Source organism: Physella acuta, unplaced genomic scaffold, assembly GCF_028476545.2.
Source record: "Physella acuta isolate Inbredline_101_S28 unplaced genomic scaffold, ASM2847654v3 ptg000155l, whole genome shotgun sequence".
Classification (NCBI taxonomy): Eukaryota; Metazoa; Mollusca; class Gastropoda; family Physidae; genus Physella; species Physella acuta.
In genome coordinates this window covers 253,115-278,848 of record NW_026731674.1, presented here as the reverse complement: position 1 = coordinate 278,848, position 25,734 = coordinate 253,115, and the positions used below count along the sequence as shown (strand labels likewise).

Below are 25,734 nucleotides of genomic sequence, written 5' to 3'. Positions count from 1 at the left end.
CAATAGACCACCACCTTAATGCCAGTAATAGACCAATAGACCACCCCCTTACTGCCAGTAATAGACCAATAGACCACCCCCTTAATGCCAGTAATAGACCAATACACCACCCCCTTAATGCCAGTAATAGACCAATAGACCACCCCCTTAATGCCAGTAATAGACCAATAGACCACCCCCTTACTGCCAGTAATAGACCACCCCCTTACTGCCAGTAATAGACCAATAGACCACCCCCTTAATGCCAGTAATAGACCACCCCCTTAATGCCAGTAATAGACCACCCCCTTAATGCCAGTAATAGACCAATAGACCACCCCCTTAATGCCAGTAATAGACCAATAGACCACCCCCTTAATGCCAGTAATAGACCAATAGACCACCCCCTTAATGCCAGTAATAGACCAATAGACCACCCCCTTAATGCCAGTAATAGACCACCCCCTTAATGCCAGTAATAGACCAATAGACCACCCCCTTAATGCCAGTAATAGACCAATAGACCACCCCCTTACTGCCAGTAATAGACCAATAGACCACCCCCTTACTGCCAGTAATAGACCAATAGACCACCCCCTTAATGCCAGTAATAGACCAATAGACCACCCCCTTAATGCCAGTAATAGACCAATAGACCACCCCCTTAATGCCAGTAATAGACCAATAGACCACCCCCTTAATGCCAGTAATAGACCAATAGACCACCCCCTTACTGCCAGTAATAGACCAATAGACCACCCCCTTAATGCCAGTAATAGACCAATAGACCACCCCCTTAATGCCAGTAATAGACCAATAGACCACCCCCTTAATGCCAGTAATAGACCACCCCCTTAATGCCAGTAATAGACCAATAGACCACCCCCTTAATGCCAGTAATAGACCAATAGACCACCCCCTTAATGCCAGTAATAGACCAATAGACCACCCCCTTAATGCCAGTAATAGACCACCCCCTTAATGCCAGTAATAGACCACCCCCTTAATGCCAGTAATAGACCACCCCCTTAATGCCAGTAATAGACCAATAGACCACCCCCTTAATGCCAGTAATAGACCAATAGACCACCCCCTTAATGCCAGTAATAGACCACCCCCTTAATGCCAGTAATAGACCACCCCCTTAATGCCAGTAATAGACCACCCCCTTAATGCCAGTAATAGACCAATAGACCACCCCCTTAATGCCAGTAATAGACCAATAGACCACCCCCTTAATGCCAGTAATAGACCAATAGACCACCACCTTACTGCCAGTAATAGACCAATAGACCACCCCCTTAATGCCAGTAATAGACCAATAGACCACCCCCTTAATGCCAGTAATAGACCAATAGACCACCACCTTAATGCCAGTAATAGACCAATAGACCACCCCCTTAATGCCAGTAATAGACCAATAGACCACCACCTTACTGCCAGTAATAGACCAATAGACCACCCCCTTACTGCCAGTAATAGACCAATAGACCACCCCCTTACTGCCAGTAATAGACCAATAGACCACCCCCTTAATGCCAGTAATAGACCAATAGACCACCCCCTTAATGCCAGTAATAGACCAATAGACCACCCCCTTAATGCCAGTAATAGACCAATAGACCACCCCCTTAATGCCAGTAATAGACCAATAGACCACCCCCTTACTGCCAGTAATAGACCAATAGACCACCCCCTTAATGCCAGTAATAGACCAATAGACCACCCCCTTAATGCCAGTAATAGACCAATAGACCACCCCCTTAATGCCAGTAATAGACCACCCCCTTAATGCCAGTAATAGACCAATAGACCACCCCCTTAATGCCAGTAATAGACCAATAGACCACCCCCTTAATGCCAGTAATAGACCAATAGACCACCCCCTTAATGCCAGTAATAGACCACCCCCTTAATGCCAGTAATAGACCACCCCCTTAATGCCAGTAATAGACCACCCCCTTAATGCCAGTAATAGACCAATAGACCACCCCCTTAATGCCAGTAATAGACCACCCCCTTACTGCCAGTAATAGACCACCCCCTTAATGCCAGTAATAGACCAATAGACCACCCCCTTAATGCCAGTAATAGACCACCCCCTTAATGCCAGTAATAGACCAATAGACCACCCCCTTAATGCCAGTAATAGACCACCCCCTTAATGCCAGTAATAGACCACCCCCTTAATGCCAGTAATAGACCACCCCCTTAATGCCAGTAATAGACCAATAGACCACCCCCTTAATGCCAGTAATAGACCAATAGACCACCCCCTTAATGCCAGTAATAGACCAATAGACCACCACCTTACTGCCAGTAATAGACCAATAGACCACCCCCTTAATGCCAGTAATAGACCAATAGACCACCCCCTTAATGCCAGTAATAGACCAATAGACCACCACCTTAATGCCAGTAATAGACCAATAGACCACCCCCTTAATGCCAGTAATAGACCAATAGACCACCACCTTACTGCCAGTAATAGACCAATAGACCACCCCCTTAATGCCAGTAATAGACCAATAGACCACCCCCTTAACTCCTGCTCAAATTAACAGTAGCTTTAACAGACACCTAGCTTTGATTTAGCGTTTTGTTTGACCATACTTTACTAATGTTTGACCATACTTGACTAATGTTTGACCATACAGTACACTTGACTAATGTTTGACCATACTTGACTAATGTTTGACCATACTTGACTAATGTTTGACCATACTTGACTAATGTTTGACCATACAGTACACTTGACTAATGTTTGACCATACAGTACACTTAATACAACAGGAAATTCCAACCTACCCTTTGCTAGTATGCACATCCACTCGAATAATTAAAATATCTTACAAATACATCAACCATTAAAATTGCCACAAATTACATTCCTAATTTTTTTAAACTCAATTATCTTAACGGAGCCGTATGATAAACCAGTCAACATTTTATAACCTTTGAAAATTTAAAAACACTCATGTAATATCAATCTAAACTTTTATAACCTTTAAAAATTTAAAAACACTCATGTAATATCAATCTAAACTTTTATAACCTTTGAAAATTTAAAAACACTCATGTAATATCAATCTAAACTTTTATAACCTTTGAAAATTTAAAAACACTCATGTAATATCAATCTAAACTTTTATAACCTTTGAAAATTTAAAAACACTCATGTAATATCAATCTAAACTTAGAATCAAACCCATAGAAACTGATCTCTATCTCTACAATAAATGACCTACTGTGATGTAGCGTAACACCAAGTGAATTGCTAATGAGCTCAAGTAGTGATACAATACATAACAATTCTGTTGCTAGTAAGCTCAAATGATGATACAATACAAAAAAAAACTAAATAGGAAAATATACAGGTCTATATACAAAACAATAAACAGGTCTAGATAGAAAATACTAAATAGCAGCGCAAAATAAATCTATTATTATAAGACCTAAAAATGGAGGAAATGAGGTTGCCTAAATGACCCATAAAAATATTTGAAAAATTGTAAACAATTTGAAATTTCCATGAATTTAGCTAGAATATGTGCACAAACAATGAATTAAGCTAGAATATGTGCACAAACAATGAATTTAGCTAGAATATGTGCACAAACAATGAATTTAGCTAGAATATGTGCACAAACAATGAATTTAGCTAGAATATGTGCACAAACAATGAATTTAGCTAGAATATGTGCACAAACAATGAATTTAGCTAGAATATGTGCACAAACTATGAATTAAGCTAGAATATGTGCACAAACAATGAATTTAGCTAGAATATGTGCACAAACAATGAATTTAGCTAGAATATGTGCACAAACAATGAATTTAGCTAGAATATGTGCACAAACAATGAATTTAGCTAGAATATGTGCACAAACAATGAATTTAGCTAGAATATGTGCACAAACAATGAATTTAGCTAGAATATGTGCACAAACAATGAATTTAGCTAGAATATGTGCACAAACAATGAATTTAGCTAGAATATGTGCACAAACAATGAATTTAGCTAGAATATGTGCACAAACAATGAATTTAGCTAGAATATGTGCACAAACACTTCCAGGTGTACCAGTGGCAAAAATGAAGCAGATGCTTTCAAATGTTTGGACTATTATAGACAAAGCCAGCTAGGTTATGAGCAGCAGACATACTTTTATATGTATATATATATATATATTATAGATAATTAATTTATATTCTTTAATTTGAATTGTTTTTGAAAATGCACATGTTATAACAAACTATATTTAATCTCAGCACATCGAAGAGCGTTGCCATTTCCTGGCCTACCCAGAGCTGCTTGAAAAGATCAAGGGAGACCTGCCTAAATGTTTCTTGTTCCACGGACCAACTGGATGTGGGAAAACTTTATTGGCCAACGCTATAGCTGGGGTGAGTAGTGGGACACAGCTACAGCTGGGGTGGGTAGTGGGACACAGCTACAGCTGGGGTGGGTAGTGGGACACAGCTATAGCTGGGGTGAGTAGTGGGACACAGCTATAGCTGGGGTGAGTAGTGGGACACAGCTACAGCTGGGGTGAGTAGTGGGACACAGCTATAGGGGGGTGAGTAGTGGGACACAGCTATAGCTAGGGTGAGTAGTGGGACACAGCTATAGCTGGGGTGAGTAGTGGGACACAGCTACAGCTGGGGTGAGTAGTGGGACACAGCTATAGGGGGGTGAGTAGTGGGACACAGCTACAGCTGGGGTGGGTAGTGGGACACAGCTACAGCTGGGGTGGGTAGTGGGACACAGCTACAGCTGGGGTGGGTAGTGGGACACAGCTATAGCTGGGGTGAGTAGTGGGACACAGCTACAGCTGGGGTGGGTAGTGGGACACAGCTACAGCTGGGGTGGGTAGTGGGACACAGCTACAGCTGGGGTGAGTAGTGGGACACAGCTATAGCTGGGGTGAGTAGTTGGACACAGCTACAGCTGGGGTGAGTAGTGGGACACAGCTATAGCTGGGGTGAGTAGTGGGACACAGCTATAGCTGGGGTGAGTAGTGGGACACAGCTACAGCTGGGGTGAGTAGTGGGACACAGCTACAGCTGGGGTGAGTAGTGGGACACAGCTACAGCTGGGGTGAGTAGTGGGACACAGCTACAGCTGGGGTGAGTAGTGGGACACAGCTACAGCTGGGGTGAGTAGTGGGACACAGCTACAGCTGGGGTGAGTAGTGGGACACAGCTACAGCTGGGGTGGGTAGTGGGACACAGCTATAGCTGGGGTGAGTAGTGGGACACAGCTATAGCTGGGGTGAGTAGTGGGTTACAGCTATAGGGATTGGGTAGTGGGACACAGCTACAGCTGGGGTGGGTAGTGGGACACAGCTATAGCTGGGGTGAGTAGTGGGACACAGCTATAGGGGGGTGAGTAGTGGGACACAGCTACAGCTGGGGTGGGTAGTGGGACACAGCTACAGCTGGGGTGGGTAGTGGGACACAGCTATAGCTGGGGTGAGTAGTGGGACACAGCTACAGCTGGGGTGGGTAGTGGGACACAGCTATAGCTGGGGTGTGTAGTGGGACACAGCTATAGCTGGGGTGAGTAGTGGGTTACAGCTATAGGGATTGGGTAGTGGGACACAGCTACAGCTGGGGTGGGTAGTGGGACACAGCTATAGCTGGGGTGAGTAGTGGGTTACAGCTATAGGGATTGGGTAGTGGGACACAGCTACAGCTGGGGTGGGTAGTGGGACACAGCTATAGCTGGGGTGAGTAGTGGGACACAGCTATAGGGGGGTGAGTAGTGGGACACAGCTACAGCTGGGGTGAGTAGTGGGACACAGCTATAGGGGGGTGGGTAGTGGGACACAGCTACAGCTGGGGTGAGTAGTGGGACACAGCTACAGCTGGGGTGGGTAGTGGGACACAGCTATAGCTGGGGTGAGTAGTGGGACACAGCTATAGGGGGGTGGGTAGTGGGACACAGCTACAGCTGGGGTGAGTAGTGGGACACAGCTATAGGGGGGTGAGTAGTGGGACACAGCTATAGCTGGGGTGGGTAGTGGGACACAGCTATAGCTGGGGTGGGTAGTGGGACACAGCTATAGGGGGGTGGGTAGTGGGACACAGCTACAGCTGGGGTGGGTAGTGGGACACAGCTACAGCTGGGGTGGGTAGTGGGACACAGCTACAGCTGGGGTGGGTAGTGAGACACAGCTATAGCTGGGGTGGGTAGTGGGACACAGCTATAGGGGGGTGAGTAGTGGGACACAGCTATAGCTGGGGTGGGTAGTGGGACACAGCTACAGCTGGGGTGGGTAGTGGGACACAGCTATAGCTGGGGTGAGTAGTGGGACACAGCTACAGCTGGGGTGGGTAGTGGGACACAGCTATAGCTGGGGTGAGTAGTGGGACACAGCTACAGCTGGGGTGGGTAGTGGGACACAGCTATAGCTGGGGTGAGTAGTGGGACACAGCTATAGGGGGGTGGGTAGTGGGACACAGCTGGGGTGAGTAGTGGGACACAGCTATAGGGGGGTGGGTAGTGGGACACAGCTGGGGTGAGTAGTGGGACACAGCTACAGCTGGGGTGAGTAGTGGGACACAGCTACAGCTGGGGTGGGTAGTGGGACACAGCTATAGATGGGGTGAGTAGTGGGACACAGCTATAGGGGGGTGGGTAGTGGGACACAGCTGGGGTGAGTAGTGGGACACAGCTACAGCTGGGGTGAGTAGTGGGACACAGCTATAGGGGGGTGGGTAGTGGGACACAGCTGGGGTGAGTAGTGGGACACAGCTACAGCTGGGGTGAGTAGTGGGACACAGCTATAGGGGGGTGGGTAGTGGGACACAGCTGGGGTGAGTAGTGGGACACAGCTACAGCTGGGGTGAGTAGTGGGACACAGCTATAGCTGGGGTGGGTAGTGAGACACAGCTATAGCTGGGGTGAGTAGTGGGACACAGCTATAGGGGGGTGGGTAGTGGGACACAGCTATAGCTGGGGTGGGTAGTGAGACACAGCTATAGCTGGGGTGGGTAGTGGGACACAGCTATAGGGGGGTGAGTAGTGGGACACAGCTATAGCTGGGGTGGGTAGTGGGACACAGCTACAGCTGGGGTGGGTAGTGGGACACAGCTATAGCTGGGGTGAGTAGTGGGACACAGCTACAGCTGGGGTGGGTAGTGGGACACAGCTATAGCTGGGGTGAGTAGTGGGACACAGCTACAGCTGGGGTGGGTAGTGGGACACAGCTACAGCTGGGGTGGGTAGTGGGACACAGCTATAGCTGGGGTGAGTAGTGGGACACAGCTACAGCTGGGGTGGGTAGTGGGACACAGCTATAGCTGGGGTGAGTAGTGGGACACAGCTATAGGGGGGTGAGTAGTGGGACACAGCTACAGCTGGGGTGGGTAGTGGGACACAGCTACAGCTGGGGTGGGTAGTGGGACACAGCTATAGCTGGGGTGAGTAGTGGGACACAGCTATAGCTGGGGTGAGTAGTGGGACACAGCTATAGCTGGGGTGAGTAGTAGGACACAGCTATAGCTGGGGTGAGTAGTGGGACACAGCTACAGCTGGGGTGGGTAGTGGGACACAGCTATAGCTGGGGTGAGTAGTGGGACACAGCTATAGGGGGTGGGTAGTGGGACACAGCTATAGCTGGGGTGAGTAGTGGGACACAGCTACAGCTGGGGTGGGTAGTGGGACACAGCTATAGCTGGGGTGAGTAGTGGGACAAAGCTATAGGGGGGTGGGTAGTGGGACACAGCTATAGCTGGGGTGAGTAGTGGGACACAGCTACAGCTGGGGTGGGTAGTGGGACACAGCTACAGCTGGGGTGGGTAGTGGGACACAGCTACAGCTGGGGTGAGTAGTGGGACACAGCTCTAGGGGGGTGAGTAGAGTTACTTTTTTCATTGACTCTCCCAGGAATACAAGCTGCCTCTACTAGCAATGACAGCCACTGAATTGATTGGCGGGATCTCAGGGGACTCAGAGTCAAATATCAGGGACCTGTTTCTTCAGGCAGCGGTAAGTTGTAGACCTTTAGACCTTAGGGTTAGACCTGTAGACCTGTAGACCTTAGGGTTAGACCTGTAGACCTTTAGACCTTAGGGTTAGACCTGTAGACCTTTAGACCTTAGGGTTAGACCTGTAGACCTTTAGACCTTAGGGTTAGACCTGTAGACCTTTAGACCTTAGGGTTAGACCTGTAGACCTTTAGACCTTAGGGTTAGACCTGTAGACCTTTAGACCTTAGGGTTAGACCTGTAGACCTTTAGACCTTAGGGTTAGACCTGTAGACCTTTAGACCTTAGGGTTAGACCTGTAGACCTTTAGACCTTAGGGTTAGACCTGTAGACCTGTAGACCTTAGGGTTAGACCTGTAGACCTTTAGACCTTAGGGTTAGACCTGTAGACCTTTAGACCTTAGGGTTAGACCTGTAGACCTTAGGGTTAGACCTGTAGACCTTTAGACCTTAGGGTTAGACCTTTAGACCTTAGGGTTAGACCTGTAGACCTTAGGGTTAGACCTGTAGACCTTTAGACCTTAGGGTTAGACCTTTAGACCTTAGGGTTAGACCTTTAGACCTGTAGACCTTAGGGTTAGACCTGTAGACCTTAGGGTTAGACCTGTAGACCTTTAGGGGAGCCGGACGTTTTCCCGAAAGACACTTGCCTGAAGGCCGTTTGCCCGAAGACCGATTTCCCAAATGGACACTTGCCCGAATGCAACAAATGCCAGAATGGACACTAGCCCGAATGCGACAAACGCCCGAATGGACACTTGCTCGAATGCGACAAATGCCCGAATGGACACTTGCCCAAATGCGACAACTGCCCGAATGCCACTTGCCCGAAAACCGTTTGCCCGAAAAATGTTAATATTAGATAGTAAATTAATAATATTTCCAAATAGACATTCTTTAATCAATTTAAGTTTGAAATTTTGATTATAAACACAATTCTAAGCATAAAACAAAGTTGTTTATATTTTTAAATTTAGCTTTTATTTTTTTTTTCAAAACTGAGAAAGTGCAGTAAGAAAAACTTTATTTTTTAATAAATGTAAGGTGATGTTGGCGGCGGTGTTCTAACATTCTTTTAATGAATGTTTTGAACACCTTGTTTTGCCGACGTTTTGCGGTGGTTATATAGCTTTTATGACATTTAACAGATGAGCTTTGTTTGTTATCTTGTTATGCTTAACTTGTGAGGTGATCATTTAACAAAAGAATGAGGCGAGGTCTAGGTGGCAAATTTAAAAACTAAACGTAGTCAAATATGTTTGATCTCCATTTAATGCACCTTGTTAAGACAATGTGTTGAAGCGATTACTTAATAAAGAAAACAAAACTCATTTTACAATCCGGAGATGAATGAAAATTGTATTGTTGTCTAATTTTATATATAGAAGAGAAAGTATGTTTCTACACTTTTTAAATATCAAAAACAAATTAATTTAAAAATGTCTGTGTGGTAAAATATTTTTTTTTTCACTTTCTTTTTGCGTAGATGTGTTTTGTTTACCAACATTTTAAATTTAAATTGATTTCGAATGATTATTTAGTAATATATAATGTTAACATTTTTCGGGCAAATGGCATTCGGGCATTTGTCGCATTCGGGCAAGTGTCCATTCGGGAAATCGGCCTTCGGGCAAACTGCATTCGGGCAAGTGTCTTTTGGGAATTTGTCGTAGACCCACCTTTAGACCTGTAGACCTTAGGGTTAGACCTGTAGACCTTTAGACCTGTAGACCTTAGGGTTAGACCTTTAGACCTTTAGACCTTAGGGTTAGACCTGTAGACCTTAGGGTTAGACCTTTAGACCTTAGGGTTAGACCTGTAGACCTTAGGGTTAGACCTGTAGACCTTAGGGTTAGACCTTTAGACCTTAGGGTTAGACCTGTAGACCTTAGGGTTAGACCTGTAGACCTTAGGGTTAGACCTGTAGACCTTAGGGTTAGACCTGTAGACCTTTAGACCTTAGGGTTAGACCTTTAGACCTTAGGGTTAGACCTGTAGACCTTTAGACCTGTAGACCTTAGGGTTAGACCTTAGGGTTAGACCTGTAGACCTTAGGGTTAGACCTGTAGACCTTAGGGTTAGACCTTTAGACCTTAGGGTTAGACCTGTAGACCTTAGGGTTAGACCTGTAGACCTTAGGGTTAGACCTGTAGACCTTAGGGTTAGACCTGTAGACCTTAGGGTTAGACCTGTAGACCTTAGGGTTAGACCTGTAGACCTTAGGGTTAGACCTGTAGACCTTAGGGTTAGACCTGTAGACCTTAGGGTTAGACCTGTAGACCTTAGGGTTAGACCTGTAGACCTTAGGGTTAGACCTGTAGACCTTAGGGTTAGACCTGTAGACCTTAGGGTCCACTAGTTGACTCCGTACACCAACTTACATGTCAACACTCATGACCTGGCGCTATACTACATCTGACTTTATTTGTGTCATCTGACTTTATCTGTGTAAGGACTTGTGTCATCTGACTTTATTTGTGTCATCTTACTTTATTTGTGTCATCTGACTTTATCTGTGTCATCTGACTTTATCTGTGTAAGGACTTGTGTCATCTGACTTTATTTGTGTCATCTGACTTTATTTGTGTCATCTGACTTTATCTGTGTCGTCTGACTTTATCTGTGTAAGGACTTGTATCATCTGACTATTTCTCTCTGTGAAAGGACTTGTTTCATCTACGTGTATATTTGTTTAGGAATCTGCTCCATGTGTCCTGTTAATTGACGATATTGATGCCATCGCTACTAAGAGAGAAACAGCTAGCAAAGGAATGGAGACCAGACTTGTAACTCAACTGGCAAACAGCATGGATGGTAGGTCATGTAACAGCATAGATGGTAGGTCATGTGACAGCATAGATGGTAGGTCATGTAACAGCATGGATGGTAGGTCATGTGACAGCATGGATGGTAGGTCATGTAACAGCATAGATGGTAAGTCATGTAACAGCATAGATGGTAGGTCATGTGACAGCATGGATGGTAGGTCATGTGACAGCATGGATGGTAGGTCCAGTCCTACAAAGAAAATGTTTAGCTCATGTAACAAAAGTCCTGTATGGGTTGTGCCATGTTTCAGACTTGCGCAGTAAAAATGTCTGTGTGCTTGTCATCTGCGCCACCAATCGGCCCAACAGTTTGGATGAAGCCTTTAGAAGAACAGGAAGATTTGACATTGAATATGCCTTGAGGTTTCCCAATAGAGAGGGCAGGAAAAGGTAATGGAAAACATTGTAAGCTTGTACTAATGTAAGCCACATTGGTTAAACCAGCGAATGGCCATATTAGTTAAACCAGCGTATGTCCACATTGGTTGAACCAGTGTATGTCCGCAATGGTTGAACCAGTGTATGTCCACATTAGTTAAACCAGCGTATGTCCGCAATGGTTGAACCAGTGTATGTCCATAATGGTTGAACCAGTGTATGTCCACATTGGTTAAACCAGCGTATGTCCGCAATGGTTGAACCAGCGTATGTCCACATTGGTTAAACCAGCGTATGTCCACAATGGTTGAACCAGCGTATGTCCGCAATGGTTGAACCAGCGTATGTCTACAATGGTTGAACCAGCGTATGTCCACATTGGTTGAACCAGCGTATGTCCGCAATGGTTGAACCAGCGTATGTCCGCAATGGTTGAACCAGCGTATGTCCACAATGGTTGAACCAGCGTATGTCCACATTGGTTAAACCAGCGTATGTCCACAATGGTTGAACCAGCGTATGTCCGCAATGGTTGAACCAGTGTATGTCCACAATGGTTGAACCAGCGTATGTCCACAATGGTTGAACCAGCGTATGTCCACAATGGTTGAACCAGCGTATGTCCGCAATGGTTGAACCAGTGTATGTCCACAATGGTTGAACCAGCGTATGTCCACAATGGTTGAACCAGCGTATGTCCACAATGGTTGAACCAGCGTATGTCCGCATTGGTTAAACCAGCGTATGTCCGCATTGGTTAAACCAGCGTATGTCAGGGTTCGTGCGGCCTCCTGAAATTCCAGGAGGTCCTGGAAAACTCCTGGAATCTTAAAAAACGTAAAAATCTCCTGGAATTCTCCTGGAATTTAAAAAATTCCCCTGAAATCTCATGAAATTTCATTAACCCGCGGCGCAAAACCCGACCGAAATTATTTGATTTTGTTCCGCCAATAATTGAATAGTAGTTTTTAAATGGGACGAAAATAAAAATAAACGCATCGGCCGTCGTCCGACTGAATCGCACTGCCGTGATCTACACATCGTGTGGCACAGCTGAATGTGTGGTCACGTGACGCAAGGCGATTGACCCGATTGGATGATACTATAAACAATTTCTAAAGATAGATAGGCCTACATGTGTTCCCGTGTTTGACTTGTCGGCTTTTGGATTTTTAAAGTAGACAGGCATGTTTCATAACTTTGTCTTAAACTAATGAAACAGCAAAAACAAGTTGTAGTATTTACGGCTCAGGACTAATCGTCAAAATTAATCTTCTTTAGAAAACCCGGATACGGTATGTAACACCCAACGTAATATCCATAGCTAACCCCCCCACTACTCCGTGCCGTGACGCGACAAGCCGACGATAGTCGCCTTTGATGTTGTGTAACACTCGTACGGTGGTTTCATACCCCACCTCCCTTCCCCCTTCACTTTGTGGAGTTGATGTTACTAATCCTTGGGCATAGATCAAGAAATCTTGCCAGACTTTTGTCTCTGAAATTACATAATATTCGTCTGACACGTTCATCGGGTTGGCCGGCTAGCCTAGCATCATTGGATTTGGCATCCAAAATCAATAAAATATCACGAAATGATATTTATTGGTGAAGTCTGCTTGCATTTATACCTCTTTTATAGTGAAAAACTCTTAAAAATTTGGTCCATACCCTCCCAGTATTTATTCTCTTTCAGGGTCTATCCCGGTTGTCTGAAAAATCTATTTTTTTTAATGACAAAAAAAAATCATAACTTTTTTGTTTATGGTCAGATTTTGAAAATTCAAACTGGTCTGTAGTCAGATTGATAGCCTCTATCCTAATATGTAACTAATATATTGTTTTACTTTTACTGAAATTAAATTTTTGCATTGGCTTAGCTAATTAAATGTATTATTAAGTACGCTTTTTTTAAAAAAAATGTACAAATTGGGTTTCTTTTTTGTTTTTAAAATCTCCTTGAATTTTTTTTTAAACTCCTGGAAAAGTCCTGGAAAACTCCTGGAATTTTATTTGAACTTTTGAGCATGAACCCTGGTATGTCCACATTGGTTAAACCAGCGTATGTCCACATTGGTTGAACCAGCGTATGTCCGCAGCATCCTGGACGCCTTGTGCCGCGATGTTGTGCTGGGTGAGGACGTGTCCCTGTCTGACGTGGCTGACCTGACCCCTGGCTATGTGGGCAGTGACCTTAAGACCCTCATCTCTATCACCAACGCCTGCGCCTTCAACAGAAAACTTTTAGAGCTTGCTGGCCCACCAGAAGGTAAAATTTTGATCAGAGATGGTGTGTACAAAGTTTGTAAGACATAAAGATGGTGTGTACAAAGTTTGTAAGACATTAAGATGGTGTGTACAAAGTTTGTAAGACATAAAGATGGTGTGTACAAAGTTTGTAAGACATAAAGATGGTGTGTACAAAGTTTGTAAGACATAAAGATGGTGTGTACAAAGTTTGTAAGACATAAAGATGGTGTGTACAAAGTTTGTAAGGCATAAAGATGGTGTGTACAAAGTTTGTAAGACATAAAGATGGTGTGTACAAAGTTTGTAAGGCATAAAGATGGTGTGTACAAAGTTTGTAAGACATAAAGATGGTGTGTACAAAATTTGTAAGACATAAAGATGGTGTGTACAAAGTTTGTAAGACATAAAGATGGTGTGTAAAAAGTTTGTAAGACATAAAGATGGTGTGTACAAAGTTTGTAAGACATAAAGATGGTGTGTACAAAGTTTGTAAGACATAAAGATGGTGTGTACAAAGTTTGTAAGACATAAAGATGGTGTGTAAAAAGTTTGTAAGACATAAAGATGGTGTGTACAAAGTTTGTAAGACATAAAGATGGTGTGTACAAAGTTTGTAAGACGTAAAGATGGTGTGTACAAAGTTTGTAAGGCGTAAAGATGGTGTGTACAAAGTTTGTAAGGTGTAAAGATGGTGTGTACAAAGTTTGTAGCACGTAAAGATGGTGTGTACAAAGTTTGTAAGGCGTAAAGATGGTGTGTACAAAGTTTGTAAGGCATAAAGATGGTGTGTACAAAGTTTGTAAGACATAAAGATGGTGTGTACAAAGTTTGTAAGACATAAAGATGGGGCGTACAAAGTTTGTAAGGCATAAAGATGGTGTGTACAAAGTTTGTAAGGCATAAAGATGGTGTGTACAAAGTTTGTAAGGCATAAAGATGGTGTGTACAAAGTTTGTAAGGCATAAAGATGGTGTGTACAAAGTTTGTAAGGCATAAAGAGGGTGTGTACAAAGTTTGTAAGGCATAAAGATGGTGTGTACAAAGTTTGTAAGACATAAAGATGTTGTGTACAAAGTTTGTAAGGCATAAAGAGGGTGTGTACAAAGTTTGTAAGGGATAAAGATGCTTTGTGTTTGTCCTATTTTTCAGGAAACAAAAGACTGAGGAAAGTCATCTTCTCAGCGGAGGATCTTGACAATTTTCAATTGACCCTGCTCAAGTCGGATTTTCAAGTCAGTTTTCAATTGGTTTAGGGTTAGGGTTAGGGTTGTGGGTCAGGGTTAGGGTCAGGGTTGTGGGTCAGGGTCAGGGTTGTGCTTTCCCTTTATCACACACCTTATGCGAGCTGGACGTTTTCCAGAAAGACACTCGCCCGAATGTCGTTTGCCCAAAGGCCGATTTCCCGAATGCGACAAAGTCCCAAAAGCCACTTGCCCGAAGGCTGTTTGTCCGAAAAATGTAAATATTAAACAAAAAATTGTATTACCAATTGCATATTCTCATTCGTTTGATAATCTTCATAGTTCCAAGCATAAAAACAAATTTGTTTGTAATTTTTAAAGTAAGCTTTTATTTTTTTATAATATGCTTTAATAATTTTTTAAAAACTTCTTTATTCTTTAATAAATGTAAGATCATGTTTGCTGCTGTGTCTTAACATTCTTTTGAACACCTTTCTTAGCCTACATGTTGCAGTGGTAATATAGCGTTTATGACACGGTATAGGCGGCGCGGCGTCTGGCAATATTAAACAAAGGCGTGTTTGTTTGATGTATCTTGTCATGCTTAATTTGTGTGGTGATCATTTAACAATAGAATGAGGAGGCGAATTGTATAGACAGTGTGCTAAAGCGATTACTTAATAAAATAAGTGACATTATGTATTGTTTATCAAATTTTCAAATTTAAATTAATTACGAAAGACTGTTTGGTTTGGTAACATACAATGTAAACTTTTTTTTATGATAAACGGCCTTCAGGCTTTTGGGCATTTGTCTCATTCAAGCGTGACCATTCTATAGTGGACCCGAACCTTGCTACATGAGATTGTTGTAGTCCCCACTACATGAGATTGTTGTGGTCCCCACTACATGAGATTGTTGTGGTCCCCACTACATGAGATTGTTGTGGTCCCCACTACATCAGATTGTTGTGGTCCCCACTACATGAGATTGTTGTGGTCCCCACTACATGAGATTGTTGTAGTCCCCACTACATGAGATTGTTGTGGTCCCCACTACATGAGATTGTTGTGGTCCCCACTACATGAGATTGTTGTGGTCCCCACTACATCAGATTGTTGTGGTCCCCACTACATGAGATTGTTGTGGTCCCCACTACATGAGATTGTTGTAGTCCCCACTACATGAGATTGTTGTGGTCCCCACTACATGAGATTGTTGTGGTCCCCACTACATGAGATTGTTGTGGTCCCCACTACATGAGATTGTTGTGGTCCCCACTACATCAGATTGTTGTGGTCCCCACTACATGAGATTGTTGTGGTCCCCACTACATGAGATTGTTGTGGTCCCCACTACATGAGATTGTTGTGGTCCCCACTACATGAGATTGTTGTGGTCCCCACTACATGAGATTGTTGTGGTCCCCACTACATGAGATTGTTGTGGTCCCCACTACATCAGATTGTTGTGGTCCCCACTACATGAGATTGTTGTGGTCCCCACTACATGAGATTGTTGTGGTCCCCACTACATGAGATTGTTGTGGTCCCCACTACATGAGATTATTGTGGTCCCCACTACATCAGATTGTTGTGGTCCCCACTACATGAGATTGTTGTGGTCCCCACTACATGAGATTGTTGTGGTCCCCACTACATGAGATTGTTGTGGTCCCCACTACATCAGATTGTTGTGGTCCCCACTACATGAGATTGTTGTGGTCCCCACTACATGAGATTGTTGTGGTCCCCACTACATGAGATTGTTGTGGTCCCCACTACATGAGATTGTTGTGGTCCCCACTACATGAGATTGTTGTGGTCCCCACTACATCAGATTGTTGTGGTCCCCACTACATGAGATTGTTGTGGTCCCCACTACATGAGATTGTTGTGGTCCCCACTACATGAGATTGTTGTGGTCCCCACTACATGAGATTGTTGTGGTCCCCACTACATGAGATTGTTGTGGTCCCCACTACATGAGATTGTTGTAGTCCCCACTACATGAGATTGTTGTGGTCCCCACTACATGAGATTGTTGTGGTCCCCACTACATCAGATTGTTGTGGTCCCCACTACATGAGATTGTTGTGGTCCCCACTACATGAGATTGTTGTGGTCCCCACTACATGAGATTGTTGTAGTCCCCACTACATGAGATTGTTGTGGTCCCCACTACATGAGATTGTTGTGGTCCCCACTACATGAGATTGTTGTGGTCCCCACTACATGAGATTGTTGTGGTCCCCACTACATGAGATTGTTGTGGTCCCCACTACATGAGATTGTTGTAGTCCCCACTACATGAGATTGTTGTGGTCCCCACTACATGAGATTGTTGTGGTCCCCACTACATCAGATTGTTGTGGTCCCCACTACATGAGATTGTTGTGGTCCCACTACATTGTGGTTCTGATTGTTCTAGAAAGCTATGACAGAGGTCAAGCCAACAGCCAAACAAGAAGACGTGCTACTGGTCCCCAACACAACATGGGATGATATTGGAGGTCTGGACAACATCAGGAAGCAGCTCAACTTGTGCATTATGGTGAGTACTGCTAGGTACTCCACGCTCAACTTGTGCATTATGGTGAGTTACACACTCCAAGCTGAATGTTACACACTGCTAGGTACTCACTCCTAGCTGAATGTTACACACTGCTAGGTACTCACTCCTAGCTGAATGTTACACACTGCTAGGTACTCACTCCTAGCTGAATGTTACACACTGCTAGGTACTCAACTCCTACAACTTTGCCCATCTGACCCTCAAATCTATTTTCTATGAAGTGATGAGAGGTTGAAGTTATACCTCCACTAGATGGATGCCTTAATGCCTCCACTAGATGGATGCCTTAATGCCTCCACTAGGTGGATGCCTTAATGCCTCCACTAGGTGGCTGCCTTAATGCCTCCACTAGGTGGATGCCTTAATGCCTCCACTAGGTGGATGCCTTAATGCCTCCACTAGATGGCTGCCTTAATGCCTCCACTAGATGGCTGCCTTAATGCCTCCACTAGGTGGCTGCCTTAATGCCTCCACTAGGTGGATGCCTTAATGCCTCCACTAGATGGATGCCTTAATGCCTCCACTAGATGGATGCCTTAATGCCTCCACTAGGTGGATGCCTTAATGCCTCCACTAGGTGGCTGCCTTAATGCCTCCACTAGGTGGATGCCTTAATGCCTCCACTAGGTGGATGCCTTAATGCCTCCACTAGATGGCTGCCTTAATGCCTCCACTAGATGGCTGCCTTAATGCCTCCACTAGGTGGCTGCCTTAATGCCTCCACTAGGTGGATGCCTTAATGCCTCCACTAGATGGATGCCTTAATGCCTCCACTAGATGGATGCCTTAATGCCTCCACTAGGTGGATGCCTTAATGCCTCCACTAGGTGGATGCCTTAATGCCTCCACTAGGTGGATGCCTTAATGCCTCCACTAGGTGGCTGCCTTAATGCCTCCACTAGATGGCTGCCTTAATGCCTCCACTAGGTGGCTGCCTTAATGCCTCCACTAGGTGGCTGCCTTAATGCCTCCACTAGGTGGCTGCCTTAATGCCTCCACTAGGTGGATGCCTTAATGCCTCCACTAGGTGGATGCCTTAATGCCTCCACTAGATGGATGCCTTAATGCCTCCACTAGGTGGATGCCTTAATGCCTCCACTAGGTGGATGCCTTAATGCCTCCACTAGGTGGCTGCCTTAATGCCTCCACTAGGTGGATGCCTTAATGCCTCCACTAGGTGGATGCCTTAATGCCTCCACTAGATGGCTGCCTTAATGCCTCCACTAGATGGCTGCCTTAATGCCTCCACTAGGTGGCTGCCTTAATGCCTCCACTAGGTGGATGCCTTAATGCCTCCACTAGATGGATGCCTTAATGCCTCCACTAGATGGATGCCTTAATGCCTCCACTAGGTGGATGCCTTAATGCCTCCACTAGGTGGATGCCTTAATGCCTCCACTAGGTGGATGCCTTAATGCCTCCACTAGGTGGCTGCCTTAATGCCTCCACTAGATGGCTGCCTTAATGCCTCCACTAGGTGGCTGCCTTAATGCCTCCACTAGGTGGCTGCCTTAATGCCTCCACTAGGTGGCTGCCTTAATGCCTCCACTAGGTGGATGCCTTAATGCCTCCACTAGGTGGATGCCTTAATGCCTCCACTAGATGTATGCCTTAATGCCTCCACTAGGTGGATGCCTTAATGCCTCAACTAGGTGGATGCCTTAATGCCTCCACTAGGTGGATGCCTTAATGCCTCCACTAGATGGCTGCCTTAATGCCTCCACTAGATGGCTGCCTTAATGCCTCCACTAGATGGATGCCTTAATGCCTCCACTAGGTGGATGCCTTAATGCCTCCACTAGGTGGCTGCCTTAATGCCTCCACTAGATGGCTGCCTTAATGCCTCCACTAGGTGGCTGCCTTAATGCCTCCACTAGATGGCTGCCTTAATGCCTCCACTAGATGGCTGCCTTAATGCCTCCACTAGGTGGCTGCCTTAATGCCTCCACTAGGTGGAATGCCTCCACTAGATGGCTGCCTTAATGCCTCCACTAGGTGGCTGCCTTAATGCCTCCACTAGGTGGATGCCTTAATGCCTCCACTAGGTGGCTGCCTTAATGCCTTCACTAGGTGGCTACCTTAATGCCTCCACTAGGTGGAATGCCTCCACTAGGTGGCTGCCTTAATGCCTCCACTAGATCGATGCCTTAATGCCTCCACTAGATGGATGCCTTAATGCCTCCACTAGGTGGATGCCTTAATGCCTCCGCTAGATGGCTGCCTTAATGCCTCCACTAGGTGGATGCCTTAATGCCTCCACTAGGTGGAATGCCTCCACTAGATGGCTGCCTTAATGCCTCCACTAGGTGGATGCCTTAATGCCTCCACTAGGTGGCTGATTTAATGCCTCCACTAGATGGCTGCCTTAATGCCTCCACTAGATGGCTGCCTTAATGCCTCCACTAGGTGGATGCCTTAATGCCTCCACTAGGTGGATGCCTTAATGCCTCCACTAGATGTATGCCTTAATGCCTCCACTAGGTGGATGCCTTAATGCCTCAACTAGATGGCTGCCTTAATGCCTCCACTAGGTGGCTGCCTTAATGCCTCCACTAGGTGGCTGCCTTAATGCCTCCACTAGGTGGATGCCTTAATGCCTCCACTAGGTGGAATACCTCCACTAGGTGGAATGCCTCCACTAGGTGGAATGCCTCCACTAGGTGGCTGCCTTAATGCCTCCACTAGGTGGCTGCCTTAATGCCTTCATTAGGTGGCTGCCTTAATGCCTCCACTAGATGGCTGCCTTAATGCCTCCACTAGGTGGCTGCCTTAATGCCTCCACTAGATGGCTGCCTTAATGCCTGCACTAGGTGGATGCCTTAATGCCTCCACTAGATGAATGCCTTAATGCCTCAACTAGATGGATGCCTTAATGCCTCCACTAGGTGGCTGCCTTAATGCCTCCACTAGATGGCTGCCTTAATGCCTCCACTAGATGGCTGCCTTAATGACTCCACTAGGTGGCTGCCTTAATGCCTCCACTAGGTGGAATGCCTCCACTAGATGGCTGCCTTAATGCCTCCACTAGGTGGAATGCCTCCACTAGGTGGCTGCCTTAATGCCTCCACTAGATGGATGCCTTAATGCCTCCACTAGGTGGAATACCTCCACTAGGTGGCTGCCTTAATGCCTCCACTAGGTGGAATGCCTCCACTAGGTGGCTGCCTTAATGCCTCCACTAGGTGGCTGCCTTAATGCCTCCACTAGGTGGAATGCCTCCACTAGGTGGCTGCCTTAATGCCTCCACTAGATGGATGCCTTAATGCCTCCACTAGATGGATGCCTTAATGCCTCCACTAGGTGGATGCCTTAATTCCTCCACTAGGTGGCTGCCTTAATGCCTCCACTAGGTGGATGCCTTAATGCCTCCACTAGATGGCTGCCTTAATGCCTCCACTAGGTGGATGCCTTAATGCCTCCACTAGATGGCTGCCTTAATGCCTGCACTAGGTGGATGCCTTAATGCCTCCACTAGATGAATGCCTTAATGCCTCCACTAGATGGATGCCTTAATGCCTCCACTAGATGGATGCCTTAATGCCTCCACTAGATGGCTGCCTTAATGCCTCCACTAGGTGGATGCCTTAATGCCTCCACTAGATGGCTGCCTTAATGCCTCCACTAGATGGCTGCCTTAATGCCTCCACTAGGTGGATGCCTTAATGCCTCCACTAGATGGATGCCTTAATGCCTCCACTTGATGGCTGCCTTAATGCCTCCACTAGGTGGATGCCTTAATGCCTCCACTAGGTGGCTGCCTTAATGCCTCCACTAGATGGATGCCTTAATGCCTCCACTAGATGGCTGCCTTAATGCCTCCACTAGATGGATGCCTTAATGCCTCCACTAGATGGATGCCTTAATGCCTCCACTAGGTGGATGCCTTAATGCCTCCACTAGGTGGATGCCTTAATGCCTCCACTAGGTGGCTGCCTTAATGCCTCCACTAGATGGATGCCTTAATGCCTCCACTAGGTGGATGCCTTAATGCCTCCACTAGGTGGAATGCCTCCACTAGATGGCTGCCTTAATGCCTCCACTAGGTGGATGCCTTAATGCCTCCACTAGGTGGCTGCCTTAATGCCTCCACTAGATGGCTGCCTTAATGCCTCCACTAGATGGATGCCTTAATGCCTCCACTAGGTGGATGCCTTAATGCCTCCACTAGGTGGAATGCCTCCACTAGATGGCTGCCTTAATGCCTCCACTAGGTGGATGCCTTAATGCCTCCACTAGGTGGCTGCCTTAATGCCTCCACTAGATTGCTGCCTTAATGCCTCCACTAGATGGCTGCCTTAATGCCTCCACTAGGTGGATGCTTTAATGCCTCCACTAGATGGCTGCCTTAATGCCTCCACTAGGTGGATGCTAATGTTTTCCACTGAAGTGTCTATGTTGAGTTAGTGTTTGATGAGTTACTGTGAACTTTGCCAGGAAAGGACCAAAAGACCAGAATTGTATCAAGCCTTGGGCATGTCTTCAGCTGCTGGTGTCTTGCTGGTCGGACCTCCTGGCTGTGGGAAAACATCTGTGGCTAGGGTAAACAGACAGACAGACAGACAGACCTCCTGGCTGTGGGAAAACATCTGTGGCTAGGGTAAACAGACAGACAGACAGACAGACCTCCTGGCTGTGGGAAAACATCTGTGGCTAGGGTAAACAGACAGACAGACAGACAGACCTCCTGGCTGTGGGAAAACATCTGTGGCTAGGGTAAACAGACAGACAGACAGACCTCCTGGCTGTGGGAAAACATCTGTGGCTAGGGTAAACAGACAGACAGACAGACAGACCTCCTGGCTGTGGGAAAACATCTGTGGCTAGGGTAAACAGACAGACAGACAGACAGACCTCCTGGCTGTGGGAAAACATCTGTGGCTAGGGTAAACAGACAGACAGACAGACCTCCTGGCTGTGGGAAAACATCTGTGGCTAGGGTAAACAGACAGAAAGACAGACAGACAGACCTCCTGGCTGTGGGAAAACATCTGTGGCTAGGGTAAACAGACAGACAGACAGACAGACCTCCTGGCTGTGGGAAAACATCTGTGGCTAGGGTAAACAGACAGACAGACAGACAGACAGACCTCCTGGCTGTGGAAAAACATCTGTGGCTAGGGTAAACAGACAGACAGACCTCCTGGCTGTGGGAAAACATCTGTGGCTAGGGTAAACAGACAGACAGACAGACAGACAGACCTCCTGGCTGTGGGAAAACATCTGTGGCTAGGGTAAACAGACAGACGGACGGACCTCCTGGCTGTGGGAAAACATCTGTGGCTAGGGTAAACAGACAGACAGACAGACAGACCTCCTGGCTGTGGGAAAACATCTGTGGCTAGGGTAAACAGACAGACAGACAGACCTCCTGGCTGTGGGAAAACATCTGTGGCTAGGGTAAACAGACAGACAGACAGACGGACGGACCTCCTGGCTGTGGGAAAACATCTGTGGCTAGGGTAAACAGACAGACAGACAGACCTCCTGGCTGTGGGAAAACATCTGTGGCTAGGGTAAACAGACAGACGGACGGACCTCCTGGCTGTGGGAAAACATCTGTGGCTAGGGTAAACAGACAGACAGACAGACGGACGGACCTCCTGGCTGTGGGAAAACATCTGTGGCTAGGGTAAACAGACAGACAGACGGACGGACCTCCTGGCTGTGGGAAAACATCTGTGGCTAGGGTAAACAGACAGACAGACAGACAGACGGACGGACCTCCTGGCTGTGGGAAAACATCTGTGGCTAGGGTAAACAGACAGACGGACGGACCTCCTGGCTGTGGGAAAACATCTGTGGCTAGGGTAAACAGACAGACAGACAGACGGACGGACCTCCTGGCTGTGGGAAAACATCTGTGGCTAGGGTAAACAGACAGACAGACAGACCTCCTGGCTGTGGGAAAACATCTGTGGCTAGGGTAAACAGACAGACAGACAGACCTCCTGGCTGTGGGAAAACATCTGTGGCTAGGGTAAACAGACAGACGGACGGACCTCCTGGCTGTGGGAAAACATCTGTGGCTAGGGTAAACAGACAGACGGACGGACCTCCTGGCTGTGGGAAAACATCTGTGGCTAGGGTAAACAGACAGACGGACGGACCTCCTGGCTGTGGGAAAACATCTGTGGCTAGGGTAAACAGACAGACAGACAGACGGACGGACCTCCTGGCTGTGGGAAAACATCTGTGGCTAGGGTAAACAGACAGACAGACAGACGGACGGACCTCCTGGCTGTGGGAAAACATCTGTGGCTAGGGTAAACAGACAGACAGACAGACGGACGGACCTCCTGGCTGTGGGAAAACATCTGTGGCTAGGGTAAACAGACAGACAGACAGACGGACGGACCTCCTGGCTGTGGGAAAACATCTGTGGCTAGGGTAAACAGACAGACAGACAGACGGACGGACCTCCTGGCTGTGGGAAAACATCTGTGGCTAGGGTAAACAGACAGACAGACAGACGGACGGACCTCCTGGCTGTGGGAAAACATCTGTGGCTAGGGTAAACAGACAGACAGACAGACGGACGGACCTCCTGGCTGTGGGAAAACATCTGTGGCTAGGGTAAACAGACAGACAGACAGACGGACGGACCTCCTGGCTGTGGGAAAACATCTGTGGCTAGGGTAAACAGACAGACAGACAGACGGACGGACCTCCTGGCTGTGGGAAAACATCTGTGGCTAGGGTAAACAGACAGACAGACAGACGGACGGACCTCCTGGCTGTGGGAAAACATCTGTGGCTAGGGTAAACAGACAGACAGACAGACCTCCTGGCTGTGGGAAAACATCTGTGGCTAGGGTAAACAGACAGACAGACAGACAGACCTCCTGGCTGTGGGAAAACATCTGTGGCTAGGGTAAACAGACAGACAGACAGACGGACGGACCTCCTGGCTGTGGGAAAACATGTGTGGCTAGGGTAAACAGACAGACAGACAGACAGACAGACCTCCTGGCTGTGGGAAAACATCTGTGGCTAGGGTAAACAGACAGACAGACAGACAGACAGACAGACGGACCTCCTGGCTGTGGGAAAACATCTGTGGCTAGGGTAAACAGACAGACAGACAGACCCCCTGGCTGTGGGAAAACATCTGTGGCTAGGGTAAACAGACAGACAGACAGACCTCCTGGCTGTGGGAAAACATCTGTGGCTAGGGTAAACAGACAGACATAGACGTACAAAGACAGAAGGCGTCACAACGTGGGTGCAGGGGGTGCGGACTGCACTGGGTGACACCATTAGGGGGGGGGGGGAGACAAAAAATTGCAATAGAAGTAAAATAAAAATGTCTCCTGCTCAATGAAGGTTAATTAGAATTAAAAAATTGATGAAAGGACATAATAACACCGTCAAAATGTAACCTATAGAGAAAACAATGCTACATCAAGCTGTATTAATAACCAAAGTATAGAGAAAACAATGCTACACCTAGCTGTATTAATAACCAAAGTTTAGAGAAAACAATGCTACACCTAGCTGTATTAATAACCAAAGTTTAGAGAAAACAATGCTACATCAAGCTGTATTAATAACCAAAGTTTAGAGAAAACAATGCTACACCTAGCTGTATTAATAACCAAAGTATAGAGAAAACAATGCTACACCTAGCTGTATTAATAACCAAAGTATAGAGAAAACAATGCTACACCTAGCTGTATTAATAATGGGAACAGGGCATTTCCCCCCTGTCAATTACCCCCCGCCCATTAGGACATTACCCCCCCCCCCCCCCCCGGACAGGGTTAGAGTTAGGGCTAGGTTTAGGGTTTGGGTTAGGGTTAGGTTTCAGAGCTAGGGATAGGGTTAGGGTTAGGTTTTAGGGTTAGGGTTAGGTTTTAGAGCCAGGGTTAGGGCTAGGTTTAGGGCTTGTGTTAGGGTTAGGGTTACAGCTAGTTTTATGGTTAGGAATGTGTCTAGCTTTGGTTTTGGTTTTGTGTGAAGTTTTAGGCTAAGGTGGATGCTTAGGTTTTGGTCTTTTTCTTAAGGTTTGGATTAAAGTAGTATATAGGTATAGAATCCTAGTTAGAGTTAGGATTCTAACTTGAGAGGGGGGGGGGGGGTAATTGACAGGGGGGTAAATACGGGGGGGGAATATCCAGGGGGGTAATGTCCTGTAGCCATTAATAATAGACTATGTATAAACAGCGTTATTATTAAATGTGAACACTTTAAACCTTTTACTTGGGGAGGGTGAGAAAAAAAAAGGGGGTGGGGGGAATTACACCATGAGCTACGGCGCTGGGTGACACCCGACCTAGCGACGCCAATGACAAAGACTGAAAACTAGTTTATGTTACATGTGCAATCTCCGCATGTTTTTCTTTCAAGATTGTACAAAGATGTTTACTCAAAGGCTAAGTAGAAAATATTTGTCAATTTTAAAACATTGTTTATGTGAGGATTCTTTGAATTTTAGAGTTGAAATTTTTTAAGATTTTAGTTTGAATATTGGTAAATTTCTTTAGATTTTAGTTTGAATTTTGGTAAATTTGTTTAGATTTTAGTTTGAATATTGGTAAATTTGAGAATCT

The 25,734-nt window shown here is 46.1% G+C and overlaps 1 protein-coding gene across 3 annotated transcripts in view; it reads left to right on the top strand.

Moving 5' to 3' along the window:
* LOC131935717 (nuclear valosin-containing protein-like) overlaps positions 1 to 25,734 on the top strand; it is an 88,734-nt gene that overhangs the window by 53,398 nt on the left and 9,602 nt on the right. For 2 of the 3 annotated variants that reach the window (XM_059292288.1, XM_059292289.1), the window contains exons 10-17: positions 4,252 to 4,386; positions 7,874 to 7,975; positions 10,671 to 10,788; positions 11,054 to 11,192; positions 13,280 to 13,449; positions 14,580 to 14,662; positions 17,042 to 17,206; positions 21,620 to 21,724. In XM_059292288.1, coding sequence (XP_059148271.1) covers positions 4,252 to 4,386; positions 7,874 to 7,975; positions 10,671 to 10,788; positions 11,054 to 11,192; positions 13,280 to 13,449; positions 14,580 to 14,662; positions 17,042 to 17,206; positions 21,620 to 21,724 — 1,017 coding nt within the window. The remainder of the gene's footprint in view (positions 1 to 4,251; positions 4,387 to 7,873; positions 7,976 to 10,670; positions 10,789 to 11,053; positions 11,193 to 13,279; positions 13,450 to 14,579; positions 14,663 to 17,041; positions 17,207 to 21,619; positions 21,725 to 25,734) is intronic. The other variant, XM_059292291.1, reaches the window with a different exon arrangement.